Below are 25128 nucleotides of genomic sequence, written 5' to 3' on the forward strand. Positions count from 1 at the left end.
TCATATGAAAAGAATGTTTTTCTCTTTTAAGACACAAAATTCTATATATATATTTATTACTAATGGTATTGATATACTCTTTTGTTATATTTTATTTGGAGATTAGTACTTTTATCAGTATAAAACATCATTGATCCATGTGCATTTTTTGCCTTCATTTCTATTTTTTTTTAAAACATTAGCACTCTTGCTTTTGCCTGCTACATTTTTGCTTATTTTGCCAATATCAGTCAGTGTCTTGATTACTGTAGCTATGATAAGTCCTTTAATGGATAGACTGATTCCTCTCCCTTTATTCTCCTTTTTTTAAAATTGTTTCAGCTATTTAAGTTCCTTACCTTTCTTTCCATCTAAATTTTTTTAAAGTTATCTATATCTACCAAAAAAAATCTTACTGGTATTTTGGTAGAAATTATGTTAAAACCATATATCAATTTAGAGAGAACATCTTTACTATGTGTTGAGTCTTCAAATCCATGAACACAAATGTCTCTGCATTTATTTAGCTCTTATGGAATTTCTTTAATCAGCATTTTGTAGTTTTCTGCATATAAGTCCTGTACATATCCAACATCTTGTTAAATTTACTCCTCTGTATTTCTTTTTTTTTTTTAACAATTGTAAATGTCATTGTATTTTTAACTTTAGTGTTCTAGTTTATAGAAATATAATTGATTTTTTTAATGTTTATCTTATATCCTGCAACCTTGATAAACTCACTTATTCTGGAAGTTTTTTTGTAGATTCTTTGGGATTTTGTTTTTGTGGATGATTATTTTGTTGGCAAATAGAGGCAGTTTAATTTTTTCCTTTCTCATGTGTATGCCTTTTATTCCCTTTTCTACCTTATTGCACTGGCTAGAACTTCCAGCGCTATGTTGAATAAGAATGGTGAGAGCAGATATCCTGCCTCGTTCCTGGTCTTAGGGGGGTAAGTATTCAGTCTTTCACCATTAAGAATAATGTTAGCTGTACAATTGTTGTTATTGTTTGGTTGATTTTTATTTGGTTTGTTTTTTATAGATGCTTTTTTATCACATTGAAGAGATTCTCTTACATTTCTATATTTCTGGGAGTTTTTTTAATCATAAATGGGTATTAAGTTTTGTCAAATGCTTTTTTTTGCATCAGTCAATATGATCATGTGATTTTTCTTCTTTAGCCATTTAATATGGTAGATTACATTGAGTGATTTTTAAATATTAAACCAGCCTTGCATCCTTTGAATGAATCCTACTTGGTCATGGTGTAAAATGCTATTTACGTATTGTTGAATTCTGCTTGCTAATATTTTGTCAAGCATTTTTGTGTCTGTGTTTGCTAGACATTCTCTACATCTGGTTTTGCAATCAGGGTAATACTAACTTCAAAAAATGAATTGGGAAGTGTTCCCTCCTGCAAGAGATTGTCAAGAATTGATGTTAATTCTTCTTTAAACAGTTGGTACAATTCTCTAGTAAAATCATGTGAGCCTGGAGTTTTCTTTTTGGTGAATTTTTAAATGATAAATTAAATTTCTTTAATAGTTATAGAACTATTTGAATTATCTGTTTTATATTGGATAAGTTTGTGTTTTTTGAGGAACTAGTCTGTTTTATTTATATTATTAAATTTATGTCTGTTTATGTGTGTATACCCTTACTATCCTTTTGATGTCTGCAGAGTTGGAAGTGTTGTCTCCTGTTTAATTCTTGATATTGGTACTTTGTCTCTTCTCTCTTTTTTTTTTAATTTGCCTTTTTTCCTAGAAATTTGTCAATATTTATCATTTCAAAGAATAAAATTCTTTGATTTTCTCTATTGCTTTCCTAATTTCATTGATTTCTGCTCTTTATTTCTTCCCTTCCTCTTGACTTGGGTTTATTTATTGGGTTGATTATTGGCTCTTTTTCTGGGTTTTTAACGTAGGAGTTTAGATTATTGATTTGAGACTTTTCTTCTTTTCTTATGTATGCATTGTTATGAATTCCTCTCTCAGCACTCCTTTACCTATGTCCCACAAATTTTGATATGTTGTATTTTCATTTTCAATCAATTTGGTGTATTTTTTTTAAATTTCTTTTGAGGCCTCTTTTTGATCCATGTATTGTTTCTAAATGTTTGGATGTTTTCTTGTTACTTTTCTGTTACAGATTAGTAGTTTGATTCTATTGTGTGTAGTAACATTCTGTGTGACTTCAAGTTTTTAAAGTTTGTTGAGATTTGTTTTATGGCCAAAGATATGTTCTATCTTGGTATATGTGCCTTGGGTGCTTGAAAAGAATGTGTTTTCTGCTGGTGCTAGGTGGACTGTTCTGTAAATTTTTATTAGATCCTGTTGTCTAATTGTGTTGTTGAGTTTTTCTTTATCCTTGCTCATTTTCTATCTAGTTGTTACATTAGTTGTTGAGAAAGGGTTTTGAAGTCTTCAGGTATGATTGTGGATTTATTTTTCCTTTCAGTTCTATCAGTTTTTGCTTCACATATTTTGCAGCTTTGTTGTTTTGTGTATAAACATGAAGGATTACTATGTCTTCTTAGTGGATTGACCGTTTTATCATTGTGTAATGTTTCTTTCTCTGATAATTTTACTCTGAACTCTACTTTGTCTAATAGTAAATACAGTCACTCCTGTTTTGTTTTGATTAATGCTTGCATTACATATCTTTTTTCACATCCTTTTCAACCTGCTTGTGCCATTATTTTTAAAGTGAATTTTATGTAGACAGCATATTGTTGGGTTATGGTTTTTTTAGCCACTCTGCCAATTTCTTTGTTTTAATTGACATATTTAGATCATTTGTACTTATTGTAATTGTTTATATGTTAGGGCTTATGCCTGCCATTTAAATTTTTTTTCCTGTTCTCTCTTCCTGTTTCTGTTACTTGAATAATTGTTTGAAGTCCATTTTGATTTCTTTGTAGTGTTTTTGAGTATATGTCTTTGTAGTTTTCTGAGTGAGTGCTGTAGGCAATGTATTATATATGCAGTCTACTGGTGTCATCATTTTATTAGTTCAAGTCAAAACTAGAAATCTCTTACCATTATGTCCTTTTAGCCTTTCTTATTTTTAATATACTTGTCTTGAATGTTTCCTCTGCATACATTTAGAACCATGTTAGACAATTATTATTTTCCTTTCAACCATCAAACATAATTTAGAAAACTCAAGAGAAGGAAAGTTTATTGTGTTTATCTATATTTTTGCTTTTCATGTTCTTTCTTCCTTCTTGATGTCTCAAGGTTCCTTTTCTTATCATTTTCTTTCTGTTAAGGTAACTTCCTTTAGTTATTCTTTAAGAGTAGATCTGTTGGCAGCAAATTCTCTTTGTTTTCCTTCATGTGAGGATGTCTTGATTTCCTATTTCATTCCTAAGGATATTTTTGCTGGATATAGGCTTCTAGGTTGACAGTTCTTTTCTTTCAGCACTTAAAAAATATGTCCCTTCTTTTTTGATGAGAAATCTTTTTCAAATTATTTTCTCCCTAATGGTATCTTTCTGGTTGCTTTCAAGATTTTTGTTGTTAGTTTTCAGAAGTTTGAGTAGGATGTGTTTTGGTGTAGATTTCTTTGGGTTTATTCTGTTTGGAGTTTGTTCAGCTGCTTGAATCTGTGCATTTATGTCTTTTTTAAATTTTAGCAATTTTTTAGCCATTATTTTTAGTAATTTTTCAGCCCTGTCCCTTTTCTCCTCTCCTGGGAATCCAGTGACACAAATGTTAAATTTTTTATTGTGGTCCCACATGTCCCTGAGGCTCAGTTAACTTTTTTCTTCATTCTTTTTTCTGTCTCGTATTCATATTGTGTATTCCTATCATTCTGTCTTCTAGTTCACTGATACATTCCTCTTTTATCTCCATTCTGCTGTTGAGCTCATCCATTGAGTTTTTTACTTCAGTTATTATATTTTTCAGTTCCATAACTTCTATTTTCTTCCTTTTTATATCTTCTATTTCTTTACTGCGACGTTCAATGTTTTCACTTGTTTCAAGCATGTTCACAATTGCTTGCTGAAACATTTTTATGATGGCGGCTCTAAAATCTTTGTCAAATAATTCTAACATTTCTGTCATCGGTGTTGGCATGTGTTGGTTGTCTTTTTTTCATTCAATTTGTGATCTTTCTAGTTTTTGGTATGATAAGTGATGGACATTTTGTTGTATTATGTTATGAGACTCTTGATTTTATTTAAACCTTCTGAGGTAGCTGGCTTCCTGTGACACTGCTCTGACAGTGAAAAGGTGGAGTTGTGGTGCTGCCTCATTAATACCAGGTAAGGGTAGAAGGCCAGCTTCCCCCTTCAGCTTCTGTTGACTCAGGAAGAGTGAGGGTGTGGGGCAGGGATGAGAATTCCAGCTCTCAACTAGGCTTTCACTGATACTTCCTTGTCTGGGAGCAGAAGTGCTTGTTGCCACTGGTTGGTGGTAAAATCCTGATTCTTGGCTGGGTGCAGTGGTTCATGCCAGTAATCCTAGCACTCTGGGAGGCTAAGGCAGGAGAATCAGTCAAGGTCAAGAGTTCAAGACCAGCCTGAGCAAGAGTGAGACTCCGTATCTACTAAAAATAGAAAATATTAGCTGGGTGTGGTGATTTGCGCTTGTAGTCCCAGCTACTCAGCAGGCTGAGGCAGGAGGATCGCTTGAGCCCAGGAGTTTGATGTTGCTGTGAGCTAGACTGACACCATGGCACTCTACTCAGGGCAGTGGAGTGAAACTCTGTCTCCAAAAAAGAAATATCCTGATTCTCCACTAGATCTCCTCTGTCACCACCCTAGAGGTAGAGGTATAGTCATTTCGTTACTGCTGGATAGGGGTTGAAGTCAGGGTCCATATATAGTCTCCACCCGTATCACAGTGGTGGGACCCCATCTCCACCTGGTGGGATAAAAGTTCCAGCCTCCTACTTGGTGTTTTCTGACCCCATCTCACTAGCATGGCTGAGGGAACCTTGTTATGTCCTAGCAAGGGGGAAAACCTAGGCTCTACATTCAGTCTTTGCTGGCATGTGTAGGGGCTTTACCAGTTTTTTTTTCTGGGTTGTTTAACTGGAGTAGAGCAGTTATTGTCTAGAAGCTTTCTGTGTTGCTAGGCTATTCCTTTTATGGTCCTTTGGCTAGAGGGGACAGGCTCATTGGGGCTTTTTTGTCTTGTTGAATTTCTGGTTTGCCAGCCTCTCCAGCTCCAAATCTGGAATATATAAGACAAAAAGAAATCCCAGAGAATTCTCCACTATGCTATTCCTTGAGTCCCCAGGTCTCTACCTAGTTTGCTGCTTTTTCTCGGCCTTTCTAAGTCTTCTTGTGTTTGTTTTATATATTTACATAATGTCCAGGGTTTGTAGTTATATTTAGCCGAAGAAATTAAGAGTTGTATGTCTACTCCATCTTTATGGAATCAGAAGTCTATCTTACTGTCTTTTGATGGAGGTATAGACAGTAACTTTATTATCTTTTATTATCGTGTTTTAGTTAATAATGATAACTAACATTTTTCAAGTATATACTATATGCCCAGGTACTGTTCTAAGTGCTTTTCGTGTATTGAGTAATTTAATTCCTGTAAAACTTTATAAAGTAGTTACTATTAATGCTATTATACCTCATCAGATGAGGAAAACTGAGACACAGAGAAGATAAGTAACATGCCCAAAGTCACTGGCATATCCATGATTAAATCCCAGGCTATCTGATTCTTCAAGCCCACCCTGTTACCTAGAGCCTAAGACAAATCTGATAACAATTCTATATGCTTTCCATTATAGCAACTTGACTTTTCTTTCTGGACATTTACTGTATATCGTTTTCTATCCTAGAATTCAAAAATTTTACCAGGATATATCTAAATATAGGTCTCCCCCCCCCCCAACTCGTGACCTCAAATAATCCACCCGCCTCAGCCTCCCAGAGTGCTAGGATTACAAGCATGAGCCACCGCACCCAGCCTTCTTTTCTTTCTTTCTTTCTTTCTTTTTTTTTTTTTTTTTAATAATTCTCTCTAGGACTCAGCATATCCCTTTGATTAGAAAGCTTAGGTTTTTCTACTGATCAATGACATATTTTTGAAATTTAGAAATTTTCCTCTAGGCCAGGCACAGTGGCTTCCACCTATAATCCTAGCACTCTGGGAGGCCGAGGTGGGAGGATCACTTGAGGTCAGAAGTTCGAGAATAGCCTGAACAAGAGTGTGACCCCGTCTCTACTAAAAATAGAAAGAAATTAGCCAAACAACTAAAAATAGAAAAAAATTAACAAGGCATGGTGGTGCATGCCTGTAGTCCCAGCTACTTGAGAGGCTAAGGCAGACGAATTGCTTAAGCCCAGGAGTTTGTGGTTGCTCTGAGCTAGGCTAATGCCACTACACTGTAGCCCAAGCGTCATAGTAAGACTCTGTCTCCAAAAAATAAAAATAAAAAAAAACAAAAAAAAAATAAAAATTTTCCGCTCATTTCATCCACTCAAAAGAAGATTTTACAGAACATAGTATTTCAAAAGGCCATAAAGATACTCAGTCAAGAACAAAGAAATGCGTTATTTCTAATTTGTCAAAAGCTTGATCTTTCTAATAAACCAGTTAGAGAAAAAAAATTATAGTTAACACTCAAGCTGTGAGAAGCTGCTTATTAGCCTTAAGACTTCCAGCTGTGAGCTGCATAACATTGGAAGACCTGCTTGATCAAAGCTTTTGGTGTGGGGGAAAAAAAGTAAAGTAACCAAGAAAAGTGAGCTCTGATATCATAGCATCACTTATTACTGTTCTTTTAATCATTTCAAAAAATAGAACACAATTATATAAAACAATAATTATAAAAATGTATCATTGGGCTTTTAACATAAAAGTAATCTATATGACAGTAATAACACAAAAGGACAGGGGGAGGGAATGGAGTTATATTGGAGCCAGGAAATAATACCAGATGGTAACTCTAATCCATAGGTAGAAATGAAGAGTATTGTAAACAATAAATATATAGGTGAATATTAAAGACTCTATCAATATATTTTCTCCTTTTCTATAACATTTAGTTGACATCAAATTATATAAAGGAATAATTATGACACTATCATTGAATTTGTAAAATATATAGCATATATGTGATGATAATATCTTCAAAGAGGAGGATGGATCTTAAGACATACCTCAGAGATGTTGCAGGTTCAGTTCCAGACCAATGCAATAAAGCAAATATGACAATAAAACAAGTCACACAAATTTATTGGTTTCCCAATGCTTATAAAAGTTATGTTTACACTGTACTCTATTAAGTGTGCAGTATAGCATTATATCTAAAGAAATACTTTATTAATAAAGTATTAAAAAATACTTTATTGCTAAAAAATACTAATGATCATCAGAGCCTTCAGTGAGTTGTAATCTTTTTGCTGGTGCAGGATCTTGCTGCAGTATTGATGGCTACTGACTGATCAGGGTGTTGGTTGCTGAAAGTTGGTATGGCTGTGGCAATTTCTTAAAATAAGACAACAATGAAGTTTGCTGCCATTGCTTGATTCTTCCTTTCAGAAAGATTTCTTTGTAGCATGTGATGCTGCTTAATGGCATTTCACCCACAGTAGAACTTCTTTCAAAATTGGAGTCAATCCTCTCAAACCCTGTGGCTCCTTTATCAACTAAGTTTATGTAATATCCTAACTCCTTGTTGTCATTTTAACAATGTTCACAGCATCTTTACCAAGAGTAGATCCCGTCTCAAACTACTTTCTTTGGTCATCCATAAGAGGCAACTGCCCATCTGTTACAAATTTCAAGACATAATACAAAGTTACAGTAATCAAGAGGGTGTGGTATTGGCATAGGATAGACATATAGATCAATGAAATAGAATTCCAAGTCAAGAAATAAATCTTTATATTTATGGTCAGATGGTTTGTGGTTAAGATGCCAAGGCAATGGGGAAAGGAAAGTCTCTTCAACAAGTAGTACTGGAACAATTGGATACCCACATGCAAAGTGATGAATTTAGACCTTTGCCTTGTACCCCACACAAAAATTAACTCGAAATAGATCATAGAGCTTAAAAAAACTATAAGGCTCTTAAAACATAGGAATAAAACTTTATGATCTTGAGTTAGACAAAGATTTCTTAGCTACACCAAAAGCATAAGCAATTTAAAAATTGGTAAATTGAAAATTAAAACTTTTGTGCTTCAAAACACACCATTGAGAAATTGAAAAGAGGCCGGGCACAGTGGCTCATGCCTGTAATCCTAGCACTCTGGGAGGCTGAGGTGGGTGGATTGCTTGAGGTCAGGAGTTTGAAACCAGCCTGAGCAAGAGCAAGACGCTGTCTCTACTATAAATAGAAAGAAATTAATTGGCCAGCTAATATATATAGAAAAAAAATTAGCCGGGCATGGTGGCGCATGCCTGTAGTCCCAGCTACTCAGGAGGCTGAGGCAGCAGGATTGCTTGAGCCCAGGAATTTGAGGTTGCTGTGAGCTAGGCTGACGCCACGGCACTCACTCTAACCTGGGCAACAAAGCAAGACTCTGCCTCAAAAACAAAAAGAAAAAGAAAAAGAAAAAAAAAGAAAAGAAAAAAGAAAGAAATTGAAAAGACAAGCCTAAAACTGGGAGATAAGATTTGCAAACCATATGTCTGATAAAGCACCTGTATCCAGAGTATATAAAGGATTCTTGCAACTCAGTAAGAAAACAAATAACTCAATTTAAAATTGGACAAAGGTTTTGAATAGGTATTTTGCCAAATATACCAATGGCCAATAAGCACGTGAAAAGATGCTCAGCATCACTAATCATTAAGGAAATGCAAATTAAAACCACAATAAAATACCACTGCACACCCACTAGGATGGCTAAAATCAGAAAGATAGAACAACAAGTTTGAAGAGGATGTAGAGAAATTGGAACCCTCATACATTGCTTATGGGATTCCAAAATGGTGCAGCCACTTTAGAAGACAGTGAGGCAGTTCTTCAAAAGGTTAAACATACCATAAACAGGACCGAGCAATTCTATTCCTAAGTATATACCTAAGAGAAGTGAAAACATGTCTGCTCAAAAATCTTCACATAAATGTTCATAGCAGCGTTATTCGTAATAACGAAAGAGTGGGAACAATCTAAATGTCCATCAACTGGTAAAAAATAAAATGTGTTTTATCCATAAAATGGAATACTATCAGGCAATGCAAAGGAACAATGGAAGAAAAGCAGAAGTAATGTTTTAAGAGATCTAAAGATTACTCTAGAGAAGTTGGACCAAGAATTGAGAAAATAAAGCATGAAGCTCCAAAAAAGGGAAATAACACCAAAGATATAAAAATGATGAGAATTGGTGAGAATTCTCAGAATATACTAACTCATTGATTTTAAGAGGCTGCAGGTGTAGGTAATAGGATAATTAGAGCATAGTAGGAATAAAATGTGAAATACACGTATTTTGTATAACTATTAATACTCTCTCACAGACCTAGTGAGTGATTAGACGCTGATCACAAGAGTGCATACTGTGTGATTCCATTTGTATTAAATTCTAGAATAAGGAAAATTATTCTGTATTAATAGAAATCAGTGGTTGGGGTGATAATTAACTGCAAAGGGGTACAAGGGAACTTTCTGGAAAGATGGAAATATTCTGTATTTCTTTTAAATCTCCAGTAATCTTTGTTATATATTCTATATCTAGATTAGGGTAGGCTAGTGGTAACATAGTTGTACTCATTTGTCCAGACTTTGACTCGTACATTTAACATGGGTGCTTTTTTTTTTTTTTCTTTTTTGGAGACAGAGTCTCACTCTGTTGCCATGGCTAGAGCGCCATGGCATCATCCTAGCTCACAGCAACCTCAAACTCCTGGGCTCAAGCAATCCTACCGCCTCAGCCTCCCTAGTAGCTGGGACTACAAGCACACGCCACCATGCCCGGCTAATTTTTTCTATATATTTTTAGTTGACCAGCTAATTTCTTTCTATTTTTTTTTTTTTTTAGTAGAGATGGGGTCTCGCTCTTGCTCATGCTGGTCTTGACTTCCTGACCTTGAGCGATCCTCCCACCTCGGCCTCCCAGAATGCTAGGATTACAGGCGTGAGCCACTGCACCCGGCCTACATGGGTGCATTTTTAAATAGTAAATTATATCTCAACTTTAAAAAAAAAAATTAACAAAGTTGAAAGTGTTACTGCTCTTTTAGAATTTGTCTAGCAGGTTTTCTGGTCATCACCAGAAGATCCCCCCAAAATTTAAAAAAGAAAAAAAAAATCTAAAGTAGTATTTTTTACAAAGGTTTTTTGTGGATTTTTTTATTTATAAGAAATACATGTTTTTTTATGGTTTATGAATCATAAATTATAAAATATAGCAGTAAAATTGCTGGTGTCTCCCTTTCTCAGCATTTTTTAAGCAAAAGTAGAATATTGACTACTGAGAAGATGATCTAGGAAGAATGTGGCTACCAAACATACATTGTATTAAATTCAGTTCCTGTAGGGATCCAAATTTCATGTAATCTGTCCCTCTTAGATCTTCATGGTGAGAAATCCTATTGCTGATAAAATACTCGGATCTTCTTTGTTTGTTTTTTTCTAATAACTGTTTAGGTGGCTTGAAATTTAGGCTGAGGTTAGAGATTTCAGGAACTATGAATTATATAAGAGGTAAAAAAAGGTTTTTGTGTGAATGAAGTTGGAAATGCCAAGTAAGATCCAATAGTATGTGCTATTCTCTTCACTCCTACAAGGAGTAATTACTAAGTAACTAGATTTGTAAGACTTTGATAGCAAAGAATACTTATTACTAAGATGATGAATATATAGCTTCTTTTTAAAAATTATCTTATTTTAAAAAATTAGTACTCATGCTGAAAAGATATTATGATGAAAATTTTATAAAAACAAATGTATCGCTAGACCAGGATTAACAGTTGGAATAATTTACCATCTACTTAAACTGTTGGGCCAACATACAGTAGCTAAGCTATTTCTTTTATGTAAAGGAGAAAATTTCATAAAATGTATTCTGCATCAACATACCCTCTATCAACCCGACATCCCTCTGGTAACAGGGTTTAATTGTTAGGTCCTGCCAGGTAGTGAGAGCTCAGAAAAATGTCTCAGCATTCGGTCCCCAGGAGCACTGAGGCAGACGTCTCTTCTCTGATTACAGCACTACCTCTAATGCTCTGCATGTCTGTGTCTCTGTTCACAATTCTGCAAGAGTTCCTTGCTAGTACTACCCAGTGTAGGACCCTGCAGGACAATGTTCTTATGCCCCTGGCCTCACTCCTAGCTGGCCTATGCTGATGACTGCCTTTGGCCAGGACACAGTTTCCAGTTCCTGCTTCTTGGGGAAACAGGTTGGCAAGCTACTTGACAGAAGGCCTGGCAGTGCCTGTGGAATAGCTCCCTGAGGAAGGGGCATGTGTTTAGTGAAATCCTCTCCAGAGACTCGATTTTTGTCAGGGCTGTTTTTATGTTATTTACTACTTTTATTTAATGTCACTGCCTTCCTCAAACATACACACGCAAGCCTTAATATTTTTATCCTAACTCAGAGTTTTCAGACACTTCTATATCTCTTATCTCATTTTATACTTTCAGAGATCCCTTAAAGTCAATAGGACAGGCATTATCCCATTTGAAAGATGAGAAAACTGTGGTATATAGATGGGCCAAGTCCTGACATCTAGCTAGTGACATCCTGGGAACAAACCTCCAGAGTTGCTGACTTACAAACGTGTCCCTTTTCCCACCATACCACTTTCTGTTTGCTTGCATATTTCCTCTCTATTAGCCTGCCCTAATCTCCTATTTCCTAAAATAACAGGTATCTTACCAAGCCCAGTTTGTCTGGGGAAGGGCATTTCTAAAGGATTAAAGAACAGTCATCTAAGTCTTGACTATAGCAAAGGTCATAAGATGAGGCCCTGTCAGCAATATGAAAGTTACAAGTTAAGTTTTGTGCAGCTATAATTTTCTAATAGCTCTACAGTGTATGTGCTATGTATATTTAGTAAAGCACTCCTTAACTACATCCTTCCTTCCCTTCCTAAGAAGATCTGAATGTAGGGAAAAGGAAATTAGAAAAGCACTTGCTCTAACTAAACTAATCCAGAAAATAGCCAAAGGCTCAAAACTACATATCACCCATTATTTATGTTTGGAAGCTTTCAGAGAATAGTTGCATGGGATGAAGTTGTTCTGTGCAGCTATTAGTTTACTAAACTAATGATATAACTGAGGTTTCAGATACAGCCAGTCAGCATCTCAGTGGTATCAACAGCATAAATATACTCTTCTGGGAACCACAAGGGCACTAAAGATCTGTGGACACATTTTTAATTACCATGCATAAATAAAAGTAGAAGTTTTCTCTGCTTGGTAAGGTTTCATTTTGGTTTGGTTTTGCAGTAGTCATAGTTATAATCTCATTATCAGTCTTTGGTCTTAATAGCAGGACTGGGAAGAGCTCTTTAAGGAATCAAAATGAGGCCGGGCGTGGTGGCTCACACCTGTAATCCTAGCACTCTGGGAGGCCAAGGCAGGCAGATTGCTCAAGGTCAGGAGTTCGAAACCAGCCTGAGCAAGAGCAAGACCCCATCTCTACTATAAATAGAAAGAAATTAATTGGCCAACTAATATATATAGAAGAAATTAGCTGGGCATGGTGGCACATGCCTGTAATCTCAGCTACTCGGGATGCTGAGGCAGGAGGATTGCTTGAGCCTAGGAGTTTGAGGTTGCTGTGAGCTAGGCTGACGCCACGGCACTCACTCTAACCTGGGCGACAAAGTAAGACTCTGTCTCAAAAAAAAAAAAAAAGAGGAATCAAAATGACAAGGAAAGTTCTAGGAAGATGTTGTGATGAGCCAGCCACTTCATCACTATAGCTCATCACCTAAAGGAGAGGCAACCTCCACTTGTGGAATTTTAACTGTAGTAATCAATAAGTATCACCAAACAGACTGACAGAAACAGTCCCTTTCTGAGTGGTTAATTTTCTGATTTTATTACAAAAGTAAAACACGAGAAAGGCAGTAGAGCATATAGGCTGAGAGCACTGGTTTTGGAGTTGGAGAGGCCCTGGCTCCCAAACATACTTGGTCAGTCATGACTATGTAACTGAAACTCTCTAAGCTTCAGTTTCCTTACCTATAAAATGAGCAGAAACGGTACCTACTATAGAAGTTTGATGTGAGGATTAAATAAAATAGTACCAGTAAAATTCTTAGAATAGGGCCTGATTTAATAAAGGGGCTTAAAAAAAAAAAAGAAAATCAAAATGACTAGTAAACTACAGCCACTGTTAACATTTTGATGTGTTGGCTTTCAGGCTTTTTTCTGCCAAAATATATGTACACACACACATACACATACCTATACATATTTACAGATTTATAAAATTGGGATCATATTTTATATGTAATTATAGCCTGCTTAATTTTTCCCACATATCTTTATATTTCTTATGACATTAAAATTGACAAAAAACACATTTTCATGACCCTTTAATGTGTAATATATGACTTTCTATAATTGTTTAATCATTATTTCCTTGTGAGATAGCTAAGTTATTTCTTATATTTTACCATTTCAAATATTGCTACTTTAAGGGTTGAGTTATTAAGCTAAAGTTGAAAGAGTTTGAAAAATCTTAACTTTTTTTTTCTTTTTGCACTTCTTTGAGGTTGAACATTTTCATATATTTATTAAATGTGGACATTTTTTCAATGAAATGCCTTTTAATGAATGAATGCAACCTGCAAAACTTTTTAGGTAGCATCTCCAACCTTGGAATAGTGTCAGGTATATCATACTCAGTAAATATTTGGCATGATGAATGAATGAATGGCAATAATATTAACACTTTGTCTATCATATCTGTTTCACATAAGGTCAAGCCATAGAAAACTTTTAACCTCTGTATACATGTATAGCAACAATGCTATCTTGGTTCCTAGTCTTTATACTTAATTCTTCTCCATTCTTTTCTTCCCCCACAGTTTACCCATGAGCTCGGATTTCCCACATTACAACTTCAGGATGCCTAATATTGGATTCCAGAATCTGCCTCTCAACATATATATTGTGGTTTTTGGCACTGCTATATTTGTCTTCATCCTTAGTTTACTCTTCTGTTGCTACTTGATTAGGTAACCAATTTTCATTCTATGTTACTTCAGAATATGTTAATAAATAATCAAGTTTCTACCCTCAGATTTTTTTTAAAAAATGTTATAAGTATGATAGTTAGCAGATTTTTTAAAAAATTAATGTGGCTTAACATTTTAATCTTCTGTGAGTTAATAATTAGTAAATTACCTTTATATGCTGTTCAGTCCTATCTGCTGATGAGATGTTTTACTCTTTCGGAGAAAATTGTCTTCATTTATTTTTCTTCCTTATTAAGACCTTGTCCAGATATACTTACGTCATTTTCTGTCCCCAAGATTTAATTTACTTTCACAAAGATTTCATACTGGCTTTTCAAGAGGGTCTGGCATCCTTCTTATCTAAAGTCATTAGAGATCAGAAAACAATGTCTAAGACAAGGTCCAAGCCTATAAAAACCTTATTGTGGTTACTTAAAAAGATTTTAAGCTCCCATTTGTTGATCCTAAGGGGTTCAGATGATTGCTTATCTGCACAAAACACTAAATGTTCCACAGGCCCTGCAGCAAACGTACAGACAAGTGATGAAGGATACCACCACCTCACTTGAGGGGATAATGGTAAAGATTCATGATTGGTTGGGCTCAGTGGCTCACACTTGTAATCCCAAAACTTTGGAAGGCCAAGGAGGGAGGATCACTTGAGACCAGAAAAGACAGTAGTGGGGCATGGCGACACACACCTGAAGTCCCAGCTACTCAGGGGACTGGGGTAGGAGTATCGCTTGAGCCAAGGAGCTCAAGGCTACAGTAAACTATGATCATGCCACTGCACTTTAGCCTGATGGACAGAATGAGACCCTGTCTTAAAAAAAAAAAAAAAGATTCATAGTTAACTAACTCATAATTGTTTAAGCAAGCATTTTCACCTTTTTTTTTCTTTTTTTGGGGGGGTGAGTATAGGGTATCACTCTATTGCCCAGGGTAGATTGCAGTGGTGTCATTATAACTCACTGTAACCTCAAACACCTGGGCTCAAACAATCCTCCTGCTTTAGCCTCCCAAGTAATTGGGACTACAGGCACTCATCACTATGCCCAGCTAATTTTTCTATTTTTTGTAGAGACAGGATCTTGCTATGTTGCTCACATTGAACTCCTGGCCTCAAGCAATCCTTTGGCTTCAGTCTCCCAAAGTGCTAGGATTACAGACATGAGCTACCACACCTAGCCTATTTTCACTTTTAAATTTTTAAATAGGGCCCAATTTTCAAAGTCAAAATTGAGACTATAAAAATTTTTATATGGTATTATTTAAAGTTTTATGGAGTTAAAAGAATAGAAAATTAAATTTTATTAAATAGGTATTCATCTAATAGTTTTTGTGTTTGTACAGTATATGATTATGGTTAAGATAAATACCATCATCAGACATCTTTCAGCAATAATTCATTATTGTCACCAGCATTTTGGGGCATTCACTGACTGATGATCAAATTCAAATAAATTTGGTATATAGTTTCTGATGTTCAGACAAATGATTTTACATTTCATAGAAAGTAAGTCTTGGCCGGGCGCGGTGGCTCACGCCTGTAATCCTAGCACTCTGGGAGGCCGAGGCGGGCGGATTGCTCAAGGTCGGGAGTTCGAAACCAGCCTGAGCGAGACCCCGTCTCTACTAAAAAAATAGAAAGAAATTAATTGACCAACTAAAAGTATATATACAAAAAATTAGCCGGGCATGGTGGTGCATGCCTGTAGTCCCAGCTACTCAGGAGGCTGAGGCAGGAGGATCGCTTGAGCCCAGGAGTTTGAGGTTGCTGTGAGCTAGGCTGACGCCACGGCACTCACTCTAGCCTGGGCAACAAAAAGTGAGACTCTGTCTCAAAAAAAAAAAAAAAAAAGAAAGTAAGTCTTTTCTGAAGTTCTCACAAAATGTAATTGCTACTTTTATCTCATAAATATGTTGACTGTGATTTTTTTAGGTCTTGCTCAGAGAAATAAGTACTTGAGTTGAGAACTAATATAATTATAGTATTCAGGAAAAAACTTTTTAAAATTTTATTTATTTCCAGAAATTCCTTTTTCCAACATTTCTTTAATAGTAGTTGGTGTTATATAAATATTCAGCATTTTTTAAATTTGAAATTAGCGATAACATAGACACTATGGACCTCAGAATATTAAATATGGTTTTTTCAGACTTATTTAATACTAGATTTTTTTCATAGTTCCTCTGCAAATGGTGATTTAACTTAGAAATGTGTGAATTTAATATTCAAAGCCAAATAATTTTTAAAAAGACAAATACAGTACAGAAATGTAACAAAATGTAAAAGAAGAAAATGTTCATTAAGAAAGGGTTATCAGGCCGGGCGCGGTGGCTCACGCCTGTAATCCTAGCACTCTGGGAGGCCAAGGCGGGCGGATTGCTCAAGGTCAGGAGTTCAAAACCAGCCTGAGCGAGACCCCGTCTCTACCATAAAAATAGAAAGAATTAATTGGCCAACTAATATATATAATATAAAAATCAGCCAGGCATGGTGGTTCGTGCCTGTAGTCCCAGCTACTTGGGAGGCTAGGGCAGGAGGATCGCTTGAGTCCAGGAGTTTGAGGTTGCTGTGAGCTAGGCTGACACCACGGCACTCACTCTAGCCTAGGCAAGAAAGCGAGACTCTGTCTCAAAAAAAAAAAAGAAAAGAAAGGGTTATCATACATAAAAGATTTAATCCTAAAGTATATAGTTTAGTTTTTATAACCATGTCAAAGAATTAATTAAGTCAAACTTTTTTTAAAAAAAAATGCTAATATAAAAATTGTGATTCTGGGTAAATTTTTTGAGAAATAATTATGAAACACTATTTTACCTCATTGTATTCCTTTTACTAATCAGGCAAATAAGTAAAGAGATAAAGAAAACAATAGCAGTTGTTTTCATGCATTATCATTGTACTTCACTTTATCTTTATTATATCCTTTTTTATAATCAACCTAACAAAGCAAAGCAATGAGGATCTACTACATGAAAATCAAAATTATGTTAAATCAGAAATGCTCAAACTTTTCTAAACTTTATTTACTAGTCATTGGTACCATTTTAAAAATTTAATCATGATGTAAGGAGCTTTTCTTTATGATTATCCTAATTCGTTGCTTTTAACCCTTCAAATGATAAATTTGGGCTTAATAAGTCTTTACAGTTAATCCATGGACTCAGTTTCTCCAAAATTGCTCACGCCCATTGTTGAGCATAACCTAAGCTCTTCAGCACTTTTCCAGGAGGTTCTTCTGTTCTGCATAGAGCTCCCTCCAATCACACAGCAGACTCATCAGAACCATAGGAGAAATATAGCATAGTATAACAAGACACCCACCACCAACCACAGTCTTGAACAACATTGTAGTATAGAATCTGCTAAGAACAGGGCACTACTGGAACACAAAAGAAGGACATCTTATCTTGCTAGGAGAGATCCTATTTTATAATGAATCATATAATATTCTAATTTGTTATTCATCTTTCTTCCCAGCTAGATATTCTATTTGCTATATCCCAAACACCCAGAACAGTACCTGGAACAGTATTAGGTACTCAGTATTTGCTGGGTGAATGAATGAGCGGTTTCCCTAGCAAGAAGTCATTAGATGTGCCTAAGACTGAAAAATCAAGAAGTAGTCAGCCGGGTGCGGTGGCTCACGCCTGTAATCCTAGCACTCTGAGAGGCCGAGACAGACAGATTGATTGCTCGAGGTCAGGAGTTTGAAAGCAGCCCTCGCAAGAGTGAGACCCCATCTCTACTATAAATAGAAAGAAATTAATTGGCCAACTAATATATAGAGAAAAAATTGGCCGGGCATGGTGGCGCATACCTGTAGTCCCAGCTACTCGGGAGGCTGAGGCAGGAAGATCGCTTGAGCCAAGGAGTTTGAGGTTTGCTGTGAGCTAGGCTGACGCCATGGCACTCACTCTAGCCTGGGCAACCAAGCAAGAGACTCTGTCTCAAAAAAAAAAAAAAAAATAGTAACACAAGTTATTTAGAAACATGGAAGTAAATATCAAGATTATGAGAGCTAAAAGGGGGAAAATGGTTATCTCTGGGGGAGTGGGAAGAGGACTACTGTTATTTTATTACTAATCCAGTAAAACTACATATGTCTACAGATATAACTTGGATAAAATTAAAAACTAAAAACAGAGGGAAATTTTGGGGCCACTAATAGTAATTATGCTTAGGATACTGAGCATGAGGTCTTAAACCAAGATAATGACAGTAGAGCAGACGTCCTTAAACTATGGCCCATGGGCCACATGCGGATGTTTTTGCCCGTTTGTTTTTTTTACTTCAAAATAAGATAAGTGTAGTGTGCATAGGAATTTGTTCATAGTTTTTTTTTAAACTATAGTCCGGCCCTCCAACGGTCTGAGGGACAGTGAACTGGCCCCCTGTTTAAAAAGTTTAAGGACCCCTACAGTAGAGCTATAAGATGTTATGATTGTGAGAAATATTTGGGAAGTAGAAATAAACAAATTGGTGACATTAAGTACAAAAAAGGGAAATGTTTAGAATCTTCCCTGGATTTCTGGCTTAGGCAGCTAAGTAGATCCCTTCAGTCCCTTCACAGAGACAGAAAATGCGTGGGCAAGTTTTGAGTGAAAGGATAATAGATTCCATTTCAGACATGAGGGACTGAGTTCCCTGTGTAATAGTCAAGATGTTTAGTGCACATCTAAAGCTTGTGAGAAGTCTGGTGTGGAAATAGGATGTCATGTAATAGTAGGTGGAAGCTGAAGCCAGGAGCGTCCCCAAGAGAGAATGTGTATAGTAAAAATAAAATGGATCCAAGACAGAATCCTAGGGAAACATTGATATTTAAGAGAAGCCCATAAAAGAGACTGGGAAGGGATAGCAGGTGATAAGAGGAAAATCATGAGAGATACCCTGAAGTAAGATTACAGTGGATTGAGTCAGTTATTTCAGCTGCTGGCAGGAGGTCTAATAAGATAAGAACTGACAAGTTCCCATTACATTTGACATTTAGGATTGTATCTATAATCTTTGTTAAAAAAAATTCAGTAACATGGAATAAGGGATGGTAAAGACTATAATGGAGCAAAGCCTGATTAGCAGGTGAAAATGGATGTAAGGAGTATAACCCCCTCTTTGAAGGATCTTGTCTGAGAAAAGATTAGGTTAAGGGGATGGGAGTTGCTATAGACTCAAAGAAGAATTACATTTTGTATTTCGGTGTTCGTTTTTTTTTAAGATAAAGATTTGGGCACATTTATAAATATATCAAGGAGAATGAGCCAGTTGGAGGATGTGTGAGAAAGAATAAATTATGAGGTGAAAAGAGACATATGTAAGAGAGAGAGCAGTATTAGTCCTAAGCAGGAGAATAGCTTCTCCTAAGACAGAGATGAGGGTAACTGTAGAGAATAATACACATGGAGGTATGTGTAGCCAGGAGTAAGAGAGCTTACATACCTGACCACTCTCTTTCTTTCTCTGTGGAGTAGAAAATTAACAGTGGAAAATGATGAGGGAGGATGTGGTATATAAAGTTTGAAGAGAGTGGCAAGGGTTTGAAGAACCACTGCATGGAATCTTAGGATACTGAGCATGAACAGCTAGGATGAGAGAGTGATGTGGAGAACCAGGCTGAGACTGGAGACCACAAGTTTGTAGTGGCCATGGTTTTATGGTTTTATCATGGTTTTATCATTTCTCCAGCATTATTAATCATGCTCCCTTAGATACTTTGTGGATATCTATTTAGCAACATAAAATAGTACAATGTTAAAAAAAATTAGGTAATTAATGTGACTTAGAGTAAAGGAAGAATCAGTAGAGTGAAGTTAATTTTAAGGGAACTTCTAGAAAGTATGAATTTTGAGCCACAGTTGAAGAAAAAGGTGAGCACAAATTGATCCATGCTGTAGCTGGAAGTAACAAATTCTGCTTTGGGAAAATATGTAGAAGTAACATTCTGCTTTGGGAAAATATGTAGATCCAATTAAAAGATTCAAATAAGTAAAATGAAGTTATAAATCAAGCCTTATTTTAATGAATTCTAGTGGAGTTCATTTTTTTATTTATATGAAAATATACTACATACTTGTCAATAAAACAAGCAGACAAAACCAGTAAGGATATGGATGATTTGAACAACATGATTCATAAACTTGACCTAATTAAGAGAAATTTATAGCTTTAAATTCATATATTAGAAAAGAAAGACTGAAAACCAATGATCTAAGTTATCCATAAAAGTGGCTTTAAAAAAGCCAATTAAACCCAAAAGAAAGTAGGAGGAAGAAAATTAAAAAGTAAACATAGAAATCAGTGAAATAGAAAACAAATGTATAATAGGGGCAATCACTGAAACCAAAAACTGGTTCTTTGGAAAAATTAATAAAACTGATGAATCTCTAGAAAAACTAATCAGGAAAAAGAGGAAAGAAAACATAAATTGCTAATCTCAAAAATGAAAAAGGAGACATCACAACATTAAGAGGTCACAAAGAATATTAAGAATTTATGCCAATAAATTTGAGATTTTAGATAAATTATATAGATTAAAAAAGTAGAGTTTATAAAAATTGATACAAGAAAGGGCATTTATGAAAAACCCACAACTAACATCACACTCAATGATAATAGACTGAAAGCTTTCCCCCCAAATCAAAAACAAGACAAGGATGCTGCCTTTACCAGTACTATTCAACATTGTACTAGAATTTCTAGCCAGAGCAATTGGGTAAGAAAAAGAAATAGAAGGCATCCAATCGGAAAGAAGTACAACTATCTCCATTTGCAGATAATCTGATTCTATATATAGAAAATCCCATAGAATCCACTAAAAAAACTACTGGAGCTATTAATAATAAATTTGGCAAAATTTCAAGTACAAGGTCAACACACAAAAATCAGTTGTGTTTCTATACACCAGCAGTGAACAGCCTGAAAAGGAAATAAAGGAAACAATTCCATTTACAATAGCATCTAAAAGAATAAAATTCCAATGAACAGAGTTAACCAGTGAAGTTGAAAGACTTATACAATGAAAACTATAAAACATTGATGAAAAATTAAAGAAGACCTAAATAAATGGAAAAGCATCCCATGTGCATGTATTGGTAGACTTCCTATTGTTAAGATGACAGTATTCCCCAGGGCAGTCTACAGATTCAGTGCAGTCCCTACCAGAATTTCAGTGGCCTTTTTTGCAGAAATGGAAAAACGTATCCTCAAATTCATTAGGAACTGCAAGGGTCTCCAAATTGCCAAAACAATTTTGAAAAAAAACAGAATAGAAGGACTCACACTTCCTTCCTTCAGAACTTACTACAAAGCTACAATAATCAAAACATTGTCTTTACAAGGCCAAGGCAGGAGGGTCGCTTGAAGCCAAGAGTTCAAGACCAGCCTGGGCCACACAGCCATCTCTACCAAAAAAAAAAAAAATTTAGAAATTAACCAGGCATGGTGGTGCACACCTGTAGTCCTAGCTACCTGAGAGGCTGAGGCACAAGGATTGCTTGAGCCCAAGAGTTCCAAGTTGCAGTGAGCTATGACTGCACCACTGCACTCCAGCCTGGGCAATAGAATAAGACCCCATCTCTATTTAACAAAGAAGAAGAAAACACTGTGGCCCTGGCATAAAAGATAGATATATACCAATGGAATATAACTGCCAATGGAATAGAATTGGCAGTTGAGAAACCCAGACATCTACAGCTAACAAGAGTGTTAAGATCACTTAGTGAGGAAAGAATTTCTTCAACCAGTGGTGCCAAGATAGCTGGATATTCACATGCAAAAGAAATGAAGTTGGGCTTCTACAAAACACCATATACAAAAATTAACTCAAAATGGATCAACAACCTAAATACTAAGAGATAAAACTCTTGGAAGAAAAACATACAGGTAAATCTACATGACCTTGGATTGGCAATGGATTCTTAGATTTGGCACCAAAAGCACAAACAGTGAAAGAAAAACATAAGTTAATTGGACTTATAAAAAATTAAAAATATGTTACATCAAAGGATATTACCAAGAAAGTGATAAGGCAACCTACAGAATAGGAAAAGAATATTGCAAATCATATATCTGATAATTTTTAATACCCAGAATATACTAAGAGCTCTTACTACTCAACACCAAAAAGACAACCCAATTTAAAAAATGGCAAAGGACTTAAATAGACAGTTCTCTAGAGGATATATAAATGGCCAAAAAGCACATAAAGAGATGTTTGACATTATTGGTCATTAAGGAAATACAAATTAAAACCATAATGAGATACCTCTTCATAACTACTAGAATGTTATAATCAAAAATATAGAAAACAAATGTTTAGCTATTAATTTTGAAGTAAAATTTTAAAAATATGGAAAATAAGTGTTGGTGAGGATATGTAGAAATAGGAACCCTATACATTGCTGGTGGGAATGCAAAATGGCACAGCTGCCATGGAAAAGAGTATGATGGTTCTTCAAAATATTAAACATAAAATTATCATATGACCCAGCATTTTCATTCCTAGGTATATAGCCAAGACAAATGAAAAGATATGTTCACATAAAAATTTGTACAGAAATGTTTATAGCAGCTTTTTTTTTAACCTTCATTCTCTATGTGATGGTATATAGCAGCATTATTCATAATAGCCAAAAGGTATAAATAACCCAAATGTCCATCAACAGATGAATGGATAATTGTGGTATATACATACAACGTATATTATTGTTCAGCCATAAAAAGGAATGAAGTACTGATACATACTACAACCAGAATGAGCCTGGAAAATATGTTAAGTGAAAAGCCAGACACAAAAGGTCATCTATCATATGATTCCTTTTATTTAATATAAAAGCCATAATAGGCAAATCTGTAGAGACAAAAATCAAATTAGAGATTGTCGGGGAATGGGAAGTGATCACTTAATGGGTACCAGGTGTTTTGGTAGGGTGATGAAAAAGTTTTGAAACTAGAGACACAGCTGGTGTTAGGACAATATTGTGACAACACTACTTACCACTGACTAGTACACTTTAAGATGGTTAATTGTATGTTATATGAATAAAAATGAATAATTTTTAAACTGACATAAGAAATAGAAAATATGAATAATTACAGATCTAAGTAAGAATTTGAATGTTATTAAAGCATTCCCACAAAAAAATTGCAAGCCAAGTAATTTCAATGAATTCACCCAAACATTTAAGGAAAAAAATACCACTGTTATATGACTCTTCCAGAAAATAGAAAAGAGGAAAATACTTATCAACTCATATAATGAGGCCAGCATAATTTTGATTTCAGTGACTGACAGGATATTACAAGAAAGGAAATTATAGACCAGTCTTTTTCATGAACAAATATTAGTAAATCAAATTCATTGATATACAAAAAGGGCAACCAATGGGGTTTGTTCCAGGAATGAAGGAGGTTTTAACATTTGAAAATCAATCAATGCAGTATACCACATAACAGTAAAAAGAAAAAAATAATAAAGCATTTGATGATAAAATTTAACCTATTCATGACTTTTTGTAAGTCAACAAACTAGGACTAGAAGAGAACTTTTTAAAATGTGATCAAGTGTATCTACCAAAAAACTAAAGAAAACGTCATACTTAATAGTGACATACTGATAGGGACATTCACTGTCACCACTTTCCTGTTTTTTGTACTGGCTAGGCTCTCCACACTGGAGAGCCTAGCCAGTACAAAAAACAGGAAAAAAAAAGAATTAAAAAAAATATTTAAAAGAAGTATAGCATATAAAGATTATAAAGGCAGAGTTTGAATTGTCATTATTTGCAGACAACATAATTGTACACGTTAAAAAATTCAAAAGGCTCTACAAATAAACTATTTAGAATTATTAATATATTATGTTCATAGGTTAGAAACTGAATCTTGCAAAAATTTCAGTTTCTCCCAAATTGATCCATAAATTTCATACATTCTCACTGAAAACCCAAGGTTTTTTTTTTTTTTGGTTTTTGGTGGAAATTGACAAGCTCATGAAATTTACATGGAAATGTAGAGGACCAAGAATAGCCAAACCAGTCATTAAGAACAACAAAACTTGAGGACTTCTACTACTAGATCTCAAGACCTGTTATAAAGCTACATAATTAAAACAGTGCTGCTTACCAAGTGCCCAGATCTCAGTTTCTAAATACTATTCTCCAATAAAAGGAATCAGGGTTCCTTGGAAGACATGGTTAATTCCAGAGCTGGAGCACAGAAAATATAAAATGAGCCAGAAACATCTTTTGGTAACAGTAAATAAAGAAATCCATAGAAAAGGATGGGGACATGTTGAAAGGACACAAGTCAACCTGAAGGAGTAAAGGCCAAGCCTAAATCAGTTTGCGCAGCAAATAATGATGATATTGAATTATAACCCATAGACTAAAACAAATACCCATGAGTCTATGTTGATATAAATAATTGCATAACTAATGAGGGAGGATATTTCTTCCTTATGGAAGAATTCCAGTTAATAAATACACAAGGACTTAGAGAACTACAAAACCACCATTAGGCAGACACTACATTAATCATCACAGGCAAGATGGGCTCTAAAATCAGTGGGTAAAAGCTTCTGGAAAAAATAGGGTATTTACATAGTTTCAACATATTGTCCCCAGGGTATCAATTACCCTGAGGAGAAAAATAATAACTTTATAGTGGAGAAACCCAGCGGATACTACCTTAACCAAGTAATCATAGTTAATACATTAAAATTAAAAGATTGTTAAAGTTAAAAGACTGTCAACATATCAGAGGAGGCTAAGAAAACATAAGTAGATGCAAGGTGGGATCTTGAATTGGATCATAGACCAGGAAAAGGACACAATTGAAAAAACTGGTAAAATTGAAATAAGATTTGTAATTTTATTTAGTGATATATTCAATATTATTAATATCAATATCTCAAGGTTAATTTCTTGATTTTGATAAGCGTACTATGGTTGTATAAAATGTGAACAGTTGGGAAGCTGGTAGAAAGGTATATGTAAACTCTATACTAGGCCGGGTGTGGTGG

The 25128-nt window shown here is 35.1% G+C and overlaps 1 protein-coding gene and 1 non-coding gene across 3 annotated transcripts in view; both read left to right on the forward strand.

The window, feature by feature from the left end:
* RNF24 (ring finger protein 24) overlaps positions 1–25128 on the forward strand; it is a 73151-nt gene that overhangs the window by 31798 nt on the left and 16225 nt on the right. Inside the window, exons 2-3 of one of the 2 annotated variants that reach the window (XM_012754979.3) lie at positions 863–931; positions 13955–14104. In XM_012754979.3, the coding sequence (XP_012610433.1) occupies positions 863–931; positions 13955–14104 (219 nt within the window). The remainder of the gene's footprint in view (positions 1–862; positions 932–13954; positions 14105–25128) is intronic. The other variant, XM_012754980.3, reaches the window with a different exon arrangement.
* Positions 10128–10189, forward strand: LOC142861479 (U7 small nuclear RNA). The gene has a single exon (XR_012912705.1). It is a non-coding gene; the product is annotated as a U7 small nuclear RNA (small nuclear RNA).

Source organism: Microcebus murinus, chromosome 16, assembly GCF_040939455.1.
Source record: "Microcebus murinus isolate Inina chromosome 16, M.murinus_Inina_mat1.0, whole genome shotgun sequence".
Taxonomy (NCBI): domain Eukaryota; kingdom Metazoa; phylum Chordata; class Mammalia; order Primates; family Cheirogaleidae; genus Microcebus; species Microcebus murinus.